The following is a 20,085-nucleotide window of genomic DNA, read 5'->3' as shown; positions in this document are numbered from 1 at the left end:
GACGGACAAACTGAAGCCTCTCATAATTGGGAAGTTTGGGGAGCCAAGGTGCTTCAAGGGGGTGCAACATCTGCCCTGTGAATACAGGCACAACTCTAAGGCATGGATGACATCTGTGCTATTCAAAGAGTGGTTGTTGGACTTGGAACGTCGGATGAAGGCCGAAAAGAGGAGAATTCTTCTATTATTGGACAATTGCTCTTCTTATAATTGTGTGCCTCGCCATTTGGAGCATGTAAAAGTTTTATTTTTGCCTCCAAATACAACTTCAATTCTGCAGCCGTTGGATCAGGGTATAATTCATGCAGTAAAGCAGCATTACCGAGCTCGTGTAGTCCGTCGAATGCTGTGCAACGTTGCTACGAATAGAGACATTAACATCAATATATTGGAAGCAATGCAGATGTTTAATACTGCATGGAAATCCTTGAATGCAATCATCACCACAAACTGCTTTAGAAAAGCTGGAGTGGTTTTTACAGAAGACGTCACAGAAAGTGAAGTGTTGGATGATGTGGAAACCAAGGAGAATTGGAAGCGTTTGTGTACAACGTTGGATGTGCCATCTACGGTAAATCTTACCGACTACATCAATGTAGATAGTGATGGAATAGTCCACAAAGAAATCACCAATGAGGAAATTGTGGAGGACATTATGAATGATAGAGATCCATGCGATGAGGAGGAAGAGGAAGACAACCCCCAAAATGATTGTGATCGACAGAGCTTGACTCTTCAACAAGCAATGAACATGGCATGTAGCCTTCAAGATTTTCTTGTGTCACGAAGTGATGTGCCAGAATCTGTTTTAAATTCATGTGCAGTGGTTGGTGACTATTTGGAACAAGCTTTTGTGTCTGGATCTGTTCAGAAAAAAATCACAGACTTTTCAAAAAATGATGTTCTGGAACAGTGTGTAGACTTGCTGCTACAATGTAAAAATAGATTTTCTGAAAACATCTGTCAGTACTGTAACTCTTATTAATATAATGGTATTTTGAAGTTATATAGATCCTGCAGCTGATATAACAGGGCAATGACCTTGTAGTTCCACCCCTAAAAACAACAATAACTAATGGATATAATACTACGCGAGTTCTTAAGAATTGACTTATTTCAGTATAACAAATTAATTTCAGAGGTCCCCAAAATTTTGTTATACTGGTATTTTACTGTATTTAACTCTGAAAATAAATTTGGGTAGCATGCCAGGTTTTTCCTTACATCACCAATAAAAGATTTACTATAAGTTTAACTACTAGGATTTACTCCCAAAACAAAATAAGCATCAACAATAATCATAACGTGACGAGACCAACTCGGTTTTGCTGCTCACAAAAATAAACATCCATAAACATCTACAATCTACAAAACATATATAGTTCTGAAGGCCACGCTTCAGGTTGGTTATTTCATGAGTAAAATGACTGCCAATTCTCAACCTCATTTACATGAACAAAATAGCACCATCACCTTGGAATCAATTTACCATGAGTTATAATTGTACAAAAAAAAAAAAAAATCACAATCCCAGTCATCTCACTACACTCAGTTCTCGGTTAATAAAGCCATACAACTTCACAACATAAAATGGCTACTCTGCAATTAATAAATAATGACAACCATGTCGTATAAATCAAAGAATGAACAAGCAAGAAATACTTGGCCTACTGTTTCATCTAGCCATAATCAATTTTGCGCACAACAACACATCACCTCCAGATCACACATCTAAACCACCTCACACACTGTGCATTATCTCAGAGAGGAATAAACCAGAGTATGACTGACAAATGAACACTATGTAGAGTCTTCCACAGAATTCACACTGGGAATGACTCGTCATAACCTCATAAAACACTCATAATGACTCCGTGATGCCTTCGTAGCCTTCTCTGTAATGGGATAGTGATGACTCCACAATCAAGGTTTTTCAACACTACTCACTCCGTAATGGATAATGCAGTCATTATCTACAGTAATAGCCCTGTAAATGATAGTCATCTCGTCACATGCATACACACACATATATAGGCTTGCTCCACATGGTGTAGCGTCTGCCAAAAGTCCACCGGTACCAATGCTGTAACTCACCCATCTTCAAGCGTCTCTCAGTCAACGCAGTGCTCGTTCAAAATTGGAGCTTTTAGATTGGTTACCGAGCGGCCGATACACACTTGATGAATTGATGAATAACAATCTTCAGCCTATACTTCCCCCCTGTACCCCAGGTTTCCAAGCCACTTGTTGGAACACTTTTCACTGACTTCAACCATCTTTCCCAATACAGTCACTGTTTCCCAGGTTGCACAATATTCACTGCTAGGCCATGTGTACAGACTCTTATCCAAATTAAAAGTTATACAAATTTTTTTTTGCTAGGGGCTTTACGTCGCTCCGACACAGATAGGTCTTATGGCGACGATGGGATAGGAAAGGCCTAGGAGTTGGAAGGAAGCGGCCGTGGCCTTAATTAAGGTACAGCCCCAGCATTTGCCTGGTGTGAAAATGGGAAACCACGGAAAACCATCTTCAGGGCTGCCGATAGTGGGATTCGAACCTACTATCTTCCGGATGCAAGCTCACAGCCGCGCGCCTCAACGCGCACGGCCAACTCGCCCGGTTTATTCAAATTTAAGGATATATATATTTGCCGGCCCCATGGTGTAGGGGTAGCATGCCTGCTTCTCGCCCGGAGGCCTGTGGTTTGATTTCCGGCCTGGTCAGGGATCTTTCTCTCGATCTGAGGGCTGGTTTGAGGTCCACTTAGCCTACGTGATTAGAATTGAGGAGCTATCTGACGGTGAGATGGCTGCCGACAACCCGGAATAACGGCCGAGAGGATGCGTCGTGCTGACCACACGACCCCTCGTAATCTGCAGGTCTTCGGGCTGAGCAGCGGTCGCTGGGCAGGCCAAGGCCCTTTCAAGGCGTTGAGTGCCATAGGGTGGGGCGAGGTTATATATATTCAATTTTCTCTAACTACGAATCCTTCTTATAATATTATGATTTTACATCTTAATTAAACAAATTCACATGAAATTCACTACCTTATACCACAAATTATTTTATAAACATTTCCTAACATAAAATCGGGGAGATCGTCATTTACAAACATTTCCTAACCTAAGATCGGGGATCGTACTTATCTGAAGTTACAGCATCACTACTGATCTCTCCTAGGTTTTTGATACAGTAGTTCGTAGGAGATTACTCACAAAAATGAGGGCTATTGGACTAGACAAAATTGTGGTTGAATGGGTGGCTACATTTCTAGAAAACAGAACTCAGAGAATTAGAGTAGGAGGTGATGTGGACTGTATTGTAATGTTACGGTGAAATTTGAACACTAAATCTGAGTAAAGAAATAAAATATTAACTCAAAATAAATATAAATAATGAAATTGGGCACCACCTGCAGAAGATTTACAGGAATAATTGAGTCTGTAGAGCACGTAATGATTAATTGAGGGGTCCAGCATGGGAGTATTATTGGACCATTATGTTTTCTTATACATATATATAAATGATATAAGTAAAGTACTGGAATCACAGATAAGGCTATTTGCAGATGATGTTATACTGTTTAGAGTAGTAAATGAGTTGCAGGATTGTGAGCGACTGCAAGGGGACTTAAGGTTGTGAGATGGACAGTAGACAATGGTATGAATGTAAAAGGGATGAAAAGTCATTGACTATGACTAGTCATCATGTCATTACAGATAAAGAATGAAGTAGACTTGTGACTGATGTCAAGGTGATTCCAAGTGAGAACCTCAATAGCGACCACCGGTTATTAGTTGCAGATCTGAAAGACATTAATGTACCAAAGATAACAACCAGGAAATTGCCTAAGACTAAGGTGTGGAAACTACGACAGATTGGAAAAAGGACCGAATATCAGGACCGTATAATAGGAAAACTGCCTACAAAAGAAATGGAGAGTAGTGAGGTAGAGTGGACAAAATTTAAAAACACCTTGATTAAAGAGGCAATAGAGGTTTGTGGGAAGACAAGGGTGAGAGTAAGAGAAAAAGAGACACCCTGGTGGAATGAGAGAGTAAGATCCTCAATAAAGGAAAGGAACATAGCACAAAAAGAATAAGAAAGAAATCCAAGACAGAACAGGTAAGGGACGAGGGGAAGACCAGAGACCTCAAGCAAGTTTACCGGAACAAGAAACTGCGGGTTAAAAGATAGTAGAAGAGGAGAAGATAAAGTGCTGGGAGAAATTTACTAAAAACTGAAGGAAGACAGCTGTGTGTGATTGGGTGACGGATATTCATCCTGGTTCAAGACCGAAAGTGGAGTCCAGCAAGGCAGTGCACTATCCCCATTATTGTTTATCACCATCATGGATGACATAATGAAGAACATCAAGGAAACCTCCAGTGAACTAAATGCAATGGCCTTCGTTAATGATGTTATTGTCTGGGGAGAAACTGAGGAACATGTACAGTCGAGACTCAATGAATGGAAGGTTAAGTTCCAGGAGTTCAATCTCAAGATAAGCAAACTCAAAACAGTAGTGACGGCAATAAACAAAGAGGGACGACCAGCGAAAATCATGCTAGGAAACCATCTACTAGAAAGTGTGGAAAGTTTTACATACCTAGGCAGTGTAATATCTCGAGATACACTAGCCACATAGGAGGTGGCAAATAGAGTGCAGAAGAGCTCTCAGTTTTACCAGCCCTTACGAACACTCCACTGGGATCTCAAAGTACCATCAAAATCAAAGCTGGTGATGTTCAATCAGTACTTCATACCAATCTTAACCTATGGTATTGAAACCTGTACCCTCACTAAGAAAGGCTCATCAAGGTTGCAGGCATCAGAGATGAAGTTCCTTAGGTCCACAACTCAAAAAACCAAACTGGACAAGTTAAGGACTGATGTGGTTAGGAAGGAAGCTGGGATTGTTGCATCATTGTTAGATCGGGTCAGCATGTCCAGACTGAGGTGGTTTGGGTATGTAATGAGGATGGAGCCACCAACAACAACAGCAAATGTTAACTTGGAGAGAGATGTGGCAGGGAAACGGATGGTGGGAAGACCAAGAACCCACTGGATGGACATCGTGAAGATAGACACTGCAGATTGGGGAAGGGCACTGGAGGACGTCATTAACAACAGAACGTACCTCAATAAGACAGAATGGAAGAGGCTCGCCAACAGTACCTGGGAAACTGGAGCTGTAAAATGATGATGATGACGATGATGATGAAAGTGATACTTAAAAGGGCGGGATGGTCTCCTCCTGACAGAAGAAAGTTATGTGTTTTTACCACACCCACCGAAGCAAGAGGGTGAGTAAACAGTGTCCTTCCTTAGGGAAGGCTCTGTGTTATTTTATATTTTTGCGCTTGCAACCCACGTGTAGAGAGAATTGGCCCATGCCAGTGACAAGTGCAGAGGTGCCAACTATTAAACGGATTGTCAGTAATTATTGTGGATTACATCTCACAATTACGGCATTATGGTCAAAGGGGAAATTATTATGGAAAAGCTGACATTATCACGAAATAAGTAATTTTCTTCAGAGAAAAGAAAGAAGGAAAAATGTTTAATCCTTTCGAGCATTTGTGCTAAACCCTCCTTGTTTCAATTCTTGTGAGTTGGCAACGATGCTTATACGACCGTCATTTCCTTTTGCTACCCATAAGCGTTGTGAAAATCATCGTGAGCTATAAATCCTTAAGTAATGTTGTACAGTATTTGCAGTATTAAATGTATTTAAGAGTTGATAGAATGAGACAGAATTGAGGCCTACATTAAGCACAACTTCACTGGAATCGCTTATGGTTCAAAGGACAAAAATGTCATCACAGGGGGAAGGATGCTTCAAGAAAACCTAAACTGAAAAGCAGCTGATGGGTGCAAAACAAGCTTCAAGGAATGCTTTATCACCGAATTAACAGGTAAAGTACAAATTTTATTGTGAAATTGATATACTTCAGAATAGATTACTGTCGGTAAGGGGAAAGGGGGGGTATCATTCTCAAGAAGGGAGAAGCATGCTTTGGATGTGACTGGAAAATTAATGGGGGGGAGAGAAGTGGGTGATCACTGATAATTAGAGATGGGAATTTGTCTATTTGCTTATTTTATTCCTGTGTTCAGAAACGTAGGCTTTTGAGATATAAATCCGTTTTGGGGTCCTTTAAGCTAGATTTCGTTGGTTTTATTGTACCTATAAATGCCTATTTCAGGGGTTTGTGCCTATTTTGAGTATATTTGCCTATTTGAAGGCTATTTAATCTATTTTAAAGAAGCCGATTTTTTTTCAGTAACTGATGTGCTCGACAGAACTATCTTCTCATTTCTCAAGATCTGTTTACCCCACGAACAAAAATCAGAATTCTCGGAAGTCACCAGAAATAGTTCTTGGGAAATTTCCGTCAGGAGAAACAAGGAACAATTTGACAATGTCGAACTACGTTGTACAACCCATATCCCTTATACCTCCTTCTCGATGGGAATTGTTGTACGCGTACGCTTTATCTTCAGAACGCGTTGTGATTTATTGTGAAGAAGAAGTGTGTCTGTGGCAATGCCCAAAGAAAAATCACCGTACGAGTTGGCTGTGCACTTGCATCCGGGAGTTAGTGGCTTCGAGCCCCACTGTCGGCAGCCCTGATGATGGTTTTCCGTGGTTTCCAATTTTCACGCCTTAATTAATGCCACGGTCACTTCCTTCTCACCCCTAGGCCTCTCCCATCTCATTGTTACTATAAGACCTATCTGTGTCGGCGTGACGCAAAAAAAATTGTAACTGCAAAGAAAAATCGTCGAAGTCCTACTGGCTGAAGCGGTGAATCACAGGTGATCCCAATTTCACTACGAATGGAAGGGTAGCCTTCCGCCAAGCTAGCTGTAAGGAGGTAAGTTCGTTTGTTCCTTTTATCCTTTTTTGTGACTACGATCACATTTCGTTGTAGCATTTATAGGCCTATTAAATTACGTATCGTGGAAAGTTGTTTTGTTGCAATGCTGTATTAATTGTGAACTTTCAATAAACTATTTTGCTAAAATTTAAATAATCATTTAATTACTGAACGAGGAGTTAGAACGCCAGTGGTCTCTTGTCACAGAGTGGATGAAAATTAAAAATCAGTATTTTGAACTCTGATTCATTTCCTGTGGAGATAGAGATTTACACCTGAAATTTCTTTCTTTCTTTCTTTCTTTCTTTCATTCATTTTCTTAATCTGTTTACCCTCCAGGGTAGCGACTCAGTGAAGGGTCCCACCTCTACTGTCTCAAGGGCAGTGTCCTGGAGCATGAGACTTTGGGTGGGGGATACAACTGGGGAGGAGGACTAGTACCTCGCCCAGGCAGCCTCACCCTCTATGCTGAACAGGGGCCTTGTGAAGACATGGGAAGATTGGAAGGGACAGGCAAAGGAGAGGAAAGGAAGTGGCCCGTCCTTAAGTTATCGTAGGTAACATCCCGGAATCCGTGGGTGGCAGCTAACCACGCTAATTATTACACTACAGAAGCGGACTACAACTGAAATTAATTTTTTTTAAAAATCGTGAGTAACATTCACCAGCGCTATGTGTAGGCTCTAGTGAAATCTATTACGCTAAGCCTTCGCGAAACATACTTAGGATGAAGATCGAATGTGGTGCCGCTAGGACGATGTCACAGAGGGTAGACATACAGAATGGCACGGCTTGGATGATCTCACAGCATGTTTTACAAGGCTGCAAAGACTATCTTTACAAGATCAGGCCAGTGAAAAGACCGTTGGTTTGGATTGGTGAGGTCCGATTAGTAACCGTTGTGCTGGGGTGGGGGCAACCAAAATGTCTGGGGTGCGTAAGCTCTTGCATCCCATCCAGAGTCTTACTAAATTGTGACAAACAATAAGGTTATGGGCGCATGCCACGACAGTTTCAAATCACGCGGTTTTCTAATTTTCAACGAGGGTGGCAGCCTTGTCGGCACACATGATGCAGGATCTATTGCAGGCAACAGAAAATAGTCTTCATGACAGCTGACCCGGCTGACAAAAGCCGGCGAATAGCAACATATAAAATGTTCACTAATCTGAATTTTATAGTGCCTCCGTTTTAATTCTTCTATATAAGTAAGAATACTGCTAGGGGCAGCTTGGTGAGTCCCTGGCAAGCATACAGGAAGGATCTCTCCTCTATGCTACTCAGGTATTGTTTCACATCATTTTTATTATTTTTTCACCGGGTGAACTCGACAGGAAACTGCCATATTATAACTGAACACATCTGAGGACATATTTCCATGTAAATGACTAATTCTCTTGTTCCTACTTTCTAGAAACATCACCTCTAATAGTCTTTTTTTTTTTAATATGAAACAAATGCATGATTATACTAAGCATTATTGCCAATTAGCCCACCTGTATAAATTTAAGATATAGGAAATTGTAATTTATGTCAATTTTATTATTTTTCAGATCAAATGTGAAAAGATACCATAGATCAACATAGAAACACTGCGATTCATTTGACACAAATACAAAAAGCTGTGCCATCGCAGCTTTTCAACCTGTCCACTGTAAACAGCAACCCACAACAATGTTCTATAGACCTGTGCACTGCAATGGTGGGAGCTAATATCCCCCTGCATAAACTGGAGCATCTTCAAATTTCAACAAGCTGCCAGGGGCAATCACCGAGTTGGAGAAGAGTGGCTTTCCCCTGGTGGTGTCATTTAGGGTTGTGGAAGAAGTCAGGAGAAGTTTTCACCTCTGGGAAGGTATCCGCTGTCAGCAAAAACTTCCATAAGAATCCTGCAGCAGAATCCATGATGGAAAGCGACGGTAAAAGTAGTCAGGGTGCTACGAGGTGAGGTAGATGAAGCAGTTGAACTAAAACCAGATGAAGTGGCTTCACTTAAGTTTTGTCCAATCACTTCCTGTGATGTTGAGAGATATTTCTCTCAGTACAAAACAGTCTGCCCGACAGGAGAACAAGTCTGTTACTGGAAAACATTGAAAAGTTGCTTGTTGTAAATTCCTTTTATAGTAACTGAGTGTGTTATTAAATTATAAGTATTTTTTCATGCCTATTTTTTGCGTATTTTACACGTTAGTGCCTACTTACATGCCCATTTTGGCTAATTTAAGAGCCTATATGCCTGCCTATTTTAACTGTTTTTAGTGCCTATAATTCTCATCTCTACTGATAATCCACTTCAAAGGTTGGAACCTCTGCAAGTGTCAGGCTTTTAGAATTGTTCCAGTGTGGAATGTTAAAAGATTTATTTTCCTCAGCTGACCTGATTAAAGACAGGAGATAACGATCCCTTCCTTTCCTTTTGTTTGGATATATCTAGTAGGGTTTTCAGCCCATCTGCAAGTGTCTTAGGTTTTGAGTTTGGATCTCATTCACACCTGCAAATGGTGGGGTCTGTCTGTTACAATCAGCTGTATTTGTGTGTATAATTTCTTTGTGTGTATTGTATGTTTCTCTTTAGATTTGTTACGATTTGTATTCTGGATTAACGTTGGTTTTGATCCAGCGGTCCCCAATCTCTATCGTGTATCCATGGTCGTGGGTTCATCCCAGATCTATGGCATTTTATGATTATGTTTGTTAATTTAGAACAGTGTAGTTTATTCCACTGGGTAACAGGTTAGATATAGCTTAAGATTTACTCAGTCTTGTTTATACTTGTGTGTAATGTCTTCCTGGTATATCTGGGAATAGTTTGAGTGGTTTATAGTTTATTTTCCCGTACACGCAAGGTCATGCTAAATACAATTATGGAATGATTATACTCAATCTTGTCCTCAATTTATCCAACAATTCTGAATGAATTCAATAATTAACATTGTAATTATTCATTTGTATTCATCATTGTTTATCTGCGTCATTTCCCATCATCATCAGGAGTAAATGAACATTTTATATTTAAAGCTGAAATTGATTCTCATTCATTATTAGTAAGTAAGTTGATGCCCATTTTTTCCTTACCTCTTGTAAGCCGGTAAGTTAGATTTATGTCCACTAAACTAAAACCCAGATACGACCCTGTAGATTTTATCGCCAAAGAGCAAGAGGGGTAGGGGACGGGTGCATCATATATAACAGACTAGCTGATGTACCCGTGCTTCGCTACGGGATTGGATTCTCAGAGAGTCTGACCTTGTGGTTTTTCCTAACTGAAGTCAACATAGGTCATTACAAAAACGTTGGTAGGAAAGTAGCGATTAAAAGCAATGATATCACATAAAATACTCAATGAAATGAAAAACCGCACATTTTCTCACTTTTAACCAACAGGACTACGCTGCCGAAGTAACATTCCAAAGTTCCAGAGCTGGAATGATCAAAGCCGCAGATAGCCGTGATCCGTGAACACCCTTCGTCTTTTTTCGGCTGGGAGGGGTTCGAATAGTGGAGACTCCCTCAGCATAAACTATGCCCTTCTACTAATCTGTTTCCTATGAATAGCCGATGAGTCGGAAAATCTTAATTCACTACACTGGCGGCACAAAAATCTATCTGACTTGGAGACAAATTTTTCCTCCAAGCCACAGGAGAAACCCACTCTACACTGCTAATTTGGAATAAAATGAATGTAGAATTTAATAAAAGAGGACGAAGGTTTAATTAAGAAACGGCTCTTTACAGGGTCGCATTTTGAGTTGTTTAGTGAATTGTGGTGCTATAATTTGGAATAGGCCTAAACTGTTATTTTATACCAGGCCATACTACTACTACTACTACTACTGAGCCTCTGCCTTAAGTATGCACACTGCTCTTTCATAAGAGCGCGTCAGATTAGGGATCGCATAGCTGGAATACTGTGATGAACCTGTGTGTTACGTACCAGCTGTATCAGAAAATGTATGAACCAGAGGAATGACATGCTAAAGAAGAAAGTTTTCTAACTCCCCAGCTATTTCCCGCTAATATTCAGTCAGGCTGTTATACTCGGTACGCAGCAGTAAGCCCATCTATCCGAGTTGAGAGGCAGCATAAGAGACAAAGAACATCACATCAAACAATGGTCAATGTAATGTTACTCTTGATCAATGCTATGCGCTTTTGATATTGTAGGGCTTCACATTTAGTTTTCTTCCGACGTTGAAACACCACTCTTACCATAGTCAGTACGGTAAAACTGATTAAAACATAAATGATCGGAAATTGTATTCCCTATAACTTCTGTTATGTAATACTTTTCAATAGCACCAATAATATAGGTATTTAAAAATTATATTTTAGGTGCCTTCCCCTAAACAATTCCATCCAGGATGAATAAATTTGTTTATAGCTTAGACTGTTGTTTCTCATTCCCCAACTCTATGTAACGATTTTCATTAAATTATGTTAACCCATTTTCTCGTGGCTCGGCGCCGATATGGACTTAGCAACAAAATTACAATTTCATTAATATCTGTGTTAACACAGTCGGTACGGTAAAAATGTATAAGACATGAATGGTCGGAAATTCAATTCTATATAACTTTGGTTATGTAGTATTTATCTATACGACCACTAATAATTTAAATATTTGAGAATTAAATTTTAGGCCTTCCCCTAAACTACCATTTCACTCAGTGTGAATAGAATGATTCATACCCTAGATTATAATGGCTGATTCTCCGACTACGCATGCCATTTATCATTGAGGTAGGATCACTCATAATGTAAATATTTAAGAATTACATTTTTGGCCTTCCCCCAAACTACCATTTCACTCAGCGTAAATAAAGTTATTTATAGCCTAGATTGTAGCGACTCATCCCTCTGCTTTGAATACCAATTTTCATTATGATAGAACCACTAAATATAAATATTTGAAAATTAAATTTTAGGTCTTCCCCTAAACTACCATTTCTATCAGCGTAAATAAAATTATTTATGGCCTAGATTGTAGCGACTTATTCCCCGACTTTGCATACCGATCTTCATTAAATTCTCTTTACCCGTTTTCTAGTGATGCGTGTGCATACATACATACATACATACATACATACATACATACAGACAGAAATTACGGAAAAGTAAAAAGTGCATTTCCTTGTTACTGTGGACATGACTGATACAGAAATACCATTCTTTTCAAATTCTGAGCAATGTACAGAAAAAACTCTTATTTTATATATATATAGATTTACAGATTCTACCTCAGAAATTAAGAATTAAACATTTCTGATCTATAAATTCATTTAATTGTTCCAAATCTTGGGGTCTCTTGAAAAAAAAAAAAAAAAAAGAGCAAAGCAAAGAACCCTCACCTTTCATTACTCCCACCCCAACTGGAGAAACTGCAAGGAGTTAAATCAGGTGATCTAGCTAGCCAATCAATAGCTCCTCTTCCCCCTATCCATGTGCTAAATTACAAATTTAATGTCAATAATTTCATTCTGGTCCATATTGAATTGAAATTTACAGTCTCAGATAAGGATAAATGTTTCCACCTATTCAATACAATAAAATAGTGAAATTAATACAATATCACATATTTATTATCTGTCATTTAGGGACTGGTTTCGGCACCTTCCTGTGCCATCATCAGCCTAGGAAACTTTGCAAAGCTTTTTAAATAGTTACATGAAATATTTATACATGTGTAAGAACATGAACAGAGCATTCTAAACTAAGTTGTAACTTTTTATCATTACATATGTGACATAAAATCTATGTGATTACATAACAGAGACTAGATTAATCTTTGTGGGGTAATAGACACATCATGAGACATTTATATACCGAATTTACGCGAATAATCCCCGCCACCGAATAGTCCCCGCACCCTAACTTTAGGTAGGCTTATTTTGAAAAAAAAAAAAGAAATGCCAACTTTGATGCAAAAACCGCATCCCAATTTCTCGCCTCAAATTTTTTAAAAAATGTGCGGGTATTATTCGCGTAAATACGGGTATTTACGTGAATAATCCCCGCCACCATATTTACGCCACCGCATAATCCCGCACCCTAAATTTAGGAAGGCTGATTTTGAAAAAGAAATGCCAACATTGACGCAAATAAAACCAGCGCCCCAATTTCGTGCCCTAAATTTTTTTAAAAAATGTGTGGGTATTATTCGCGTAAATACGGTACATTCTTAAATTTAGAGCTCTTTGCGTTATCAATTTGGTATAACTATTATAAAACTACTGTAACACCCAGTTTTGATAAAATCTTTCTTTTAGGACAAAACTCATACAGTTATGCAGTGTGTACGTTGGCCTTAAAGAGTAAAAAGCATTCCTTTAAAAGTTCGTGTCCTTAGGCACTTTGTAAAATACTAAACTAACATCTGATTTCTAGAACATTGTTCTCTTCATGTGGATAGAAAAATTTATCATTGTCCATTTTTCAGGCGTGAAACATTTCCTCTTAATATGTGATCTAAGAACCAACTATAATGTACAGACTTTCTTCCGTATGAATAACAAATCTAATGTCACAGTCTTTGTTCAGTTGCTCTAAAACAGCTTAATGTGATAATGTGTTATAAAATTAGCTCTGCATTAGGAAGTTCCTTACTAACTTTACGACAGTCAACTTGGTGCTTGAGGTCCGTGTTGGTTCGAGATTGCTCTAAACTTATTCAAATCCACCTGAAAATTGAAATTTTCAAGATATCTTGTCAATCAACGTATGGCCTGAGCCCTACATTAATAGTGGATCAACATTGAAATGCAGAGCTAATTTTATAACACATTATCACATTCAGCTGTTTTAGAGCAACCGAACAAAGACTGTGACATTAGATTTGTTATTCATACGGAAGAAAGTCTGTACATTATAGTTGGTTCTTAGATCACATATTAAGAGGAACTGTTTCATGCCTGAAAAATGGACAATGATAAATTTTTCTATCCACATGAAGAGAACAATGTTCTAGAAATCAGATGTTAGTTTAGTATTTTACAAAGTGCCTAAGAACACAAACTTTTAAATGAATGCTTTTTACTCTTTAAGGCCAATGTACACACTGTATAACTGCATGAGTTTTGTCCTACAAGAAAGATTTTATCAAAACTGGGTGTTACAATAGTTTTATAATAGTTATACCAAATTGATAATGCAAAGAGCTCTAAATTTAAAAATGTATATAAATGTCTTATGACGTGTCTATTACCCCACAAAGATTAATCTAGCCTCTGTTATGTAATCACATAGATTTTATGTCACATATGTAATGGTAAAAACTTACTTAGTTTAGAATGCTCTGTTCACGTTCTTACACAGGTATAAATATTTCATGTAACTATTTAAAAAGCCTTGCAAAGTTTCCTAGGCTGATGATGGCACAGGAATGTGCCGAAACCAGTCCCTAAATGACAGATAATAAATATGTGATATTTATTAATTTCACTATTTTATTATATTGAATAGGTGGAAAAATTTATCCTTATCTGAAACTGTTGAATTACAAATGAAAAGTGACAGGTTACACTATCCTATTGCCAGATAAATGTGTCTCCCATGCCCTCAAAAAGATGACGACTACATGGCACCCTCTTAAACAGAGCCTGCCCAGATAACAAAATAGCCAATTAAATCAACAATATTAAAATATTAAAATAAAGGACCTATCCAGCAATTCATAGTATCAGTACTATACCAGTATTTTTCAAAACATATTATGCTTATAAACTAAGGACAGCATTCACAATTACTGTAAGCAATAAACAATATGAGACAAGTTGCATCTTGTTCACGAGTGCGGTAGGGTGGGAGGAAGCAAGGGTGTTTGTGACAGTGGGAAATCTGAAGCAACATTATTTGCCAGATTGGCTGGTGTACTCTCAATTTTGATGACAATTTCATGAGGCATTTCCAGACAGTTTTCTGAAGTTACTGTTCCATTTAAAAAATATGGCCCATTTATATCACCACTATATATCCCTTCCCAAACCAAAACACCATGTACATATAGTTCTTGTTCAATAACCATTTGGTTTTGTAGATGCCCAGCGAGCACAATTATGCCTGTTAATATGTCCATTCAATTTATATAGCTTTGCTGCGCTGCAAAGCTGGCTCCGCGGTGTATGGGTAGCGTGCCTGCCTCTTACACGGAGGCCCCAATTCTCGGCCAGGTCAGGGATTTTACCTGTATCTGAGGGCTGGTTCGAGATCCACTCAGACTACGTGGTTACAACTAAGGAGCTATCTGATGGTGAGATAGCAGCCCCTGTCTAGAAAGCTAAGAATAACAGTCGGGAGGATTTGTCGTGCTGATCCCGTGACACCTCGCAATCGCAGACCTTTAGGTTGAGCAGCAGTTGCGTGGTAGGCAATGGCCCTTCGGGGGCTCTATTTTTTGTTTTTTTGCTCCACAAGATTAATTTGTAGAATGTAAGATCAGCCTCATTTTGAATTGTGTACTCTTTGTGAACATGAAAATGTGCCATGCTTCAACTGTAACGAGTAATATTTTTCAACATTCTTACCAAGTCCTGCTGAAAAACGGCAGTAGGCCACCTTCTGAAATCTCATGATTTTAGAGATGTTGAATAAATCATACAGGTCTTAATACATGGTACTCAATAATTAGCATGATTAAATATATGGTCGTAGTGATGATGATAATGATGATGATGATGATGATGGTACAGTATAACTGGTTTTACATCTCACTAACTATTATTATAGTTTTTGGAGAAGTCAAGGTGCCAGTGTTTTGCCCCACAGGAGATATCTTTTACATGCCAGTAAAATCTACCAACATGAAGCTGTGGTAATTGAGCACCTTCCAATTGCACCAGACTCAGCCTTGATCGAACCCACCAAATTGAGCTCAGAGGACTAGCACTCTACCATCTGAGCTACTCAGCCTGTCAGAATATGTTTATTTGAACCTAAATACCATGTTTTAGTAACACTTTGGTAGTTAATACATTGAGCACCAGGTGATGTTTTTAAAACCTTCCAGTTTGACTGTACTATATTTTTGTATTAATCTTTCTTAAATGTATGAAACTTTGGGCTAAAATATAAATAAAAATAAATGAAATGAAAAACATATGTTATTTTCTGACAATATTCACAGGGGTCCTGTCATTAAAATGTTCCACTGGGACCAGAGGTCCAGGCGAATATTAATACTTAATACTTTCATTTAGATCTTTTTGGGTCATTCATGCTTTAACAATTGGCAAGACATCATCAGTGCTGATATAAATACATACCTGCCAACTTTTAGAAATCAAAAATAGGAAGATTTTTAATTCTTGGATTTCATTGTGTATATTGTGCCATAGTCTCGGTGAGAAAAAGACAAGATAAAAGGCATAAATATCTACAGTTACAATGTGAATTGAGCATTAAATTTAAAATCTTGAAATAACAACAACAACAACAACAACAACAACAACAACAACAACAACAACAACAACAATAATAATAATAATAATAATAATAATAATAATAATAATAATAATAATAATAATGGCATGTGGCCTCCAGAGAGGCCTGGTACAGGTCTTTAGATTTGATGCCCATAGGTGACCTGCATGTCATTACGAGGATGAAATGGTAATGAAGACGGCACACATACCCAGTCCCCATGCCAGAGGAATTAACCATTTATGGTTAAAATTCCTGACCTTGCCGGAGTCGAACCCAAGATCCCTGTGACCAAAGGCCAGCATGCCAACCATTTAGTCATGGAGCCGGACAAATCTTGAACTAAGAAACCATAAAAATGGTTACTAGAAAATGTAACAAACACAGAACAAAATGCGTTATAATTACCTTTGTTAGACTGTAAAATGAATGGAAATTCAATTTTATAGGTATATCTGAACACTTGGGGGTAACGTTTATTATGTTTCGTGGCCATAATGTGAAGAGAAAATACCATAAACTGTCACTGACACAACTCTCTGAACTACATTCAAGTGATTAAAATTATGAACTAAGAATGAACACAAATGTACTGAAATATGCGAAACTATCATATACAAAACAGATCAATATGTCTCATACATTATTAATATACGATTTTGACAGGGGAGGGGGAGCTCAGAACCGCAAGAAAAAAGCATGGCCTACAACTCCAACAAAACTACGCACAGAAACAATGTTAACAGTGCGCGAACCACACAAACTCATTCTTTCGACACAATTAATGGAGTCGCAAGCACGTGCTAGCCTCTCTCGCTTGTAGGACAATTGCCGTCCCAAATTTCCAGCTGTAAAGCACACACGCTGCTGTAGTGAGCGGGAAAAACGGTATACGAAGGTGATGGACGATACACTCGCCAAATAAAGCATCAAACAAATACGCTTGAAAAAGAGGTTGCATAAATTACACAAGCACATAAGAATTTATCCTAGGGGAAGAGTATTCACCGTACTGGAGGTTACATTGGTCAAGAATAGGAAGAAGTAGAATCGGAAAATCGGAAGACGAGTTACAAAACAGAAAGTTTCCGCGTAAATCGGAAGAGTTGGCAGGTATGTAAATAAGATCATTGTTGTTTCTTTTATGTGTTATGCAATCACACGCTTTTATATGATCATTGTTGCAGTGCATCATTTCTGTGTATGGTAGGTAATTAGTGTTACAGTGATTGAAAATTGTCTGAATGTTCCAAGAGAATAGTTAAAATGGCAAAGGAAACGGAAAAGAAAATGTTACCAGGCATGGCTAGGGACCACCGTGCTCCCGTCAAAAAAAAAATGTTCCACTGGGACCAGCAGTCCTGTGCAGAAGTCCAGGCAATATTCTCATTTCCACACCAGATGAACTGAACTTACTGCACGGACCACAGCTGTCTGCAGCTTAAGTCATTTCCATTTAGCAGCAGTCCTGTGGTTTCTAAGAAAATACAAGTTCAGTGTTTATTCACCAATCCCTGTGGACCACCGTGGCCAGACGGGAAGTTTGGCCAGCGGTCTTAGTGCTATTATCATAAAATTGTCTGAGCATTCCAAGAGAGTGGTCAAAATGTCAAAGGAAATGTTACCAGGTATAGATAGGGATCCCCATGGTCCTGACAAAAATATGTTCTGCTGAGACAAGCAGTCCCGTGTAGAAGTTCGGGCAATATTCTCATTTCAACCCCAGACGTGCCGAACTTTCTCCTGGGACTACAGCGGTCCATAACTTAAGTCATTTCCATTTAGCAGTGGCCCTCTGGTCTCCAGGAAAAAACCGTGCTAGGGTCTGATGGGAAATTTGGCCGATGGTCCCAATGGACCACTCTAGCATTTATGTGTTAAATTCCAAAAAGTAATGTTGAGAAAATATTAGAGTTTTGACAGAAAGGTAATTTTTAAACTAAGTACACCAACATGCTTGAGTTTAATAAAAATAATCTTCAATTTTGTGAAAATCGTAAGGATAATGAAAAACATGATTACTGGGCGGCAATTTGGAACATTGAAGATTAGTCTCTTATAAGTTATAAATTTAATTTTTGTTCCCCAATGAAGTGCAATTATATGATGTAATATTATCTACTTGATGTATTGTATTGAAAAGGTCAATTTATTTCTTATAGATTAGTCTCTATTTAATGCTGGGTTGAGTGGCTCAAACGGTTGAGGCGCTGGCCTTTTGACCCAACCTGGCAGGGTCAATTCTGGCTCAGTCTGGTGGTCTTTGAAGGAGCTCAAATACGTCAGCCCCATGTTGGTAGATTTACTGGCACATAAAAGAACTCTTGCAGGACTAAATACTGGCACCTTGGCATCTCCAAAAACCACAAAAGTAGTTATTGGGACGTAAAGCCAATAACATTAATTATTCTCTACTTAATAAGTCGCTTTCATTTTAGACCATTTATGCTAACTATTTTAGTCTTATAGCTTGAATTTCCAAACTCAGTTGATCACCATTCTACACCTGCTGGCTATAGAGAAAGATATGCCTACCTTGGCTTGGATGAAGAACTGCATGAAAGTTCCAAACATGTTGTATCATAGAAGGCGGATGCAGAAGATGAATCCAAATTCCAGGACCAATCATTATTATCATGATGAGGCAATAACTTATCACCAATCCAGGGACAGTACGTCCAATGAGTGTCAATACAGAGAAGCAGAGGCACATTCCACAACAAAACTGCAAAAGGTTAAAAAACACAATTGGAGTTCAGATATTGAGAAATAGAACAAAAAAACATTAATACATGCCATGAGGAAAGGGGTGTGAACATGATTAAATCTAATTGGAAATTCAATGATTAACAATCCATTATTTATTATCAGTATAGATCTGGGCTATGATCATGATATCAATTTGTTTTCATCTTCATAAATATTTAAGAGAGCAGTTTTACAAGATGCTACTGGCCTTGGTGCTTCAGGATGTTGTGCTATATCCTGAGTTGGTGAGTGGCTGACGTTCTGCCATCATTACAGTAGGCTTTGTCAAGACTGACTGTTACCAGGGAGAAATGGAGTCTCAACTCCCTCATTTCCACAAAAATATACCCTCTAAGTTTGACTGGATCAAGAGCTTATAATTTTCTTAAACTAGCAGAATGGTGATTTTGAAATAAATTGTTGAACAATCATGTGCCGAAATATACGGATAACAATCCATGTTACAAGTAACTATTCTCATTTTGGTTCCGTATTGAAGTTGACGTATGTCTCAAATATTATTACAATATTATAAGTCCACCTGTTCAATACAATACAATACAATATGATCCACTATTTCATATGGTCAAAAAATTGTATTGTATTGAACAGGTGGACTTATAATATTGTAATAATATTTGAGACATAACAATCCATGGTCGAGGTGGGGCAGGAAGGGTCATCCCGAAACTTCTTAAAATACCTTCAAACCATCCCACTACTTTCCGATAGAGACAATATTATCCCAGAACTTTTAAAAATAATTTGTTTGTATCAAACCTCATATTTCAAATTTCTTTTATACTGTTAAGTGTCAATACAGAGAAACCAATAGAGCCATAAACCCTTTGTCGCTCCATATTTAAAGATGGCTGCCTGGCTCGAATTACAGGGTCATTTAAATCTCAATCAATGCAGCAGCATAAAAAGCCACCCTTTAAAGAAAATAGCATAGAAGTCAAAACTAATAAAGATAAAAATGTAATTTCCTTTACATTTCGTTTCTAAATGATCAGTGCATATTAGGGTTGCCAGG

The 20,085-nt window shown here is 38.4% G+C and overlaps 1 protein-coding gene across 1 annotated transcript in view; it reads right to left on the bottom strand.

Annotated features, from left to right (window-relative positions):
• Nucleotides 1-20,085, bottom strand: part of LOC136864637 (reticulophagy regulator 3) — a 283,122-nt gene that overhangs the window by 47,600 nt on the left and 215,437 nt on the right. Inside the window, exon 4 of the mRNA XM_068226366.1 lies at nucleotides 18,837-19,026. Within this exon, the coding sequence (XP_068082467.1) occupies nucleotides 18,837-19,026 (190 nt within the window). The remainder of the gene's footprint in view (nucleotides 1-18,836; nucleotides 19,027-20,085) is intronic.

The sequence above is a fragment of the Anabrus simplex genome, chromosome 2, assembly GCF_040414725.1.
Source record: "Anabrus simplex isolate iqAnaSimp1 chromosome 2, ASM4041472v1, whole genome shotgun sequence".
NCBI classification, from domain to species: domain Eukaryota; kingdom Metazoa; phylum Arthropoda; class Insecta; order Orthoptera; family Tettigoniidae; genus Anabrus; species Anabrus simplex.
The sequence above is the reverse complement of the archived record's forward strand: the minus strand, read 5'-3'. Positions and strand labels throughout refer to the sequence as shown.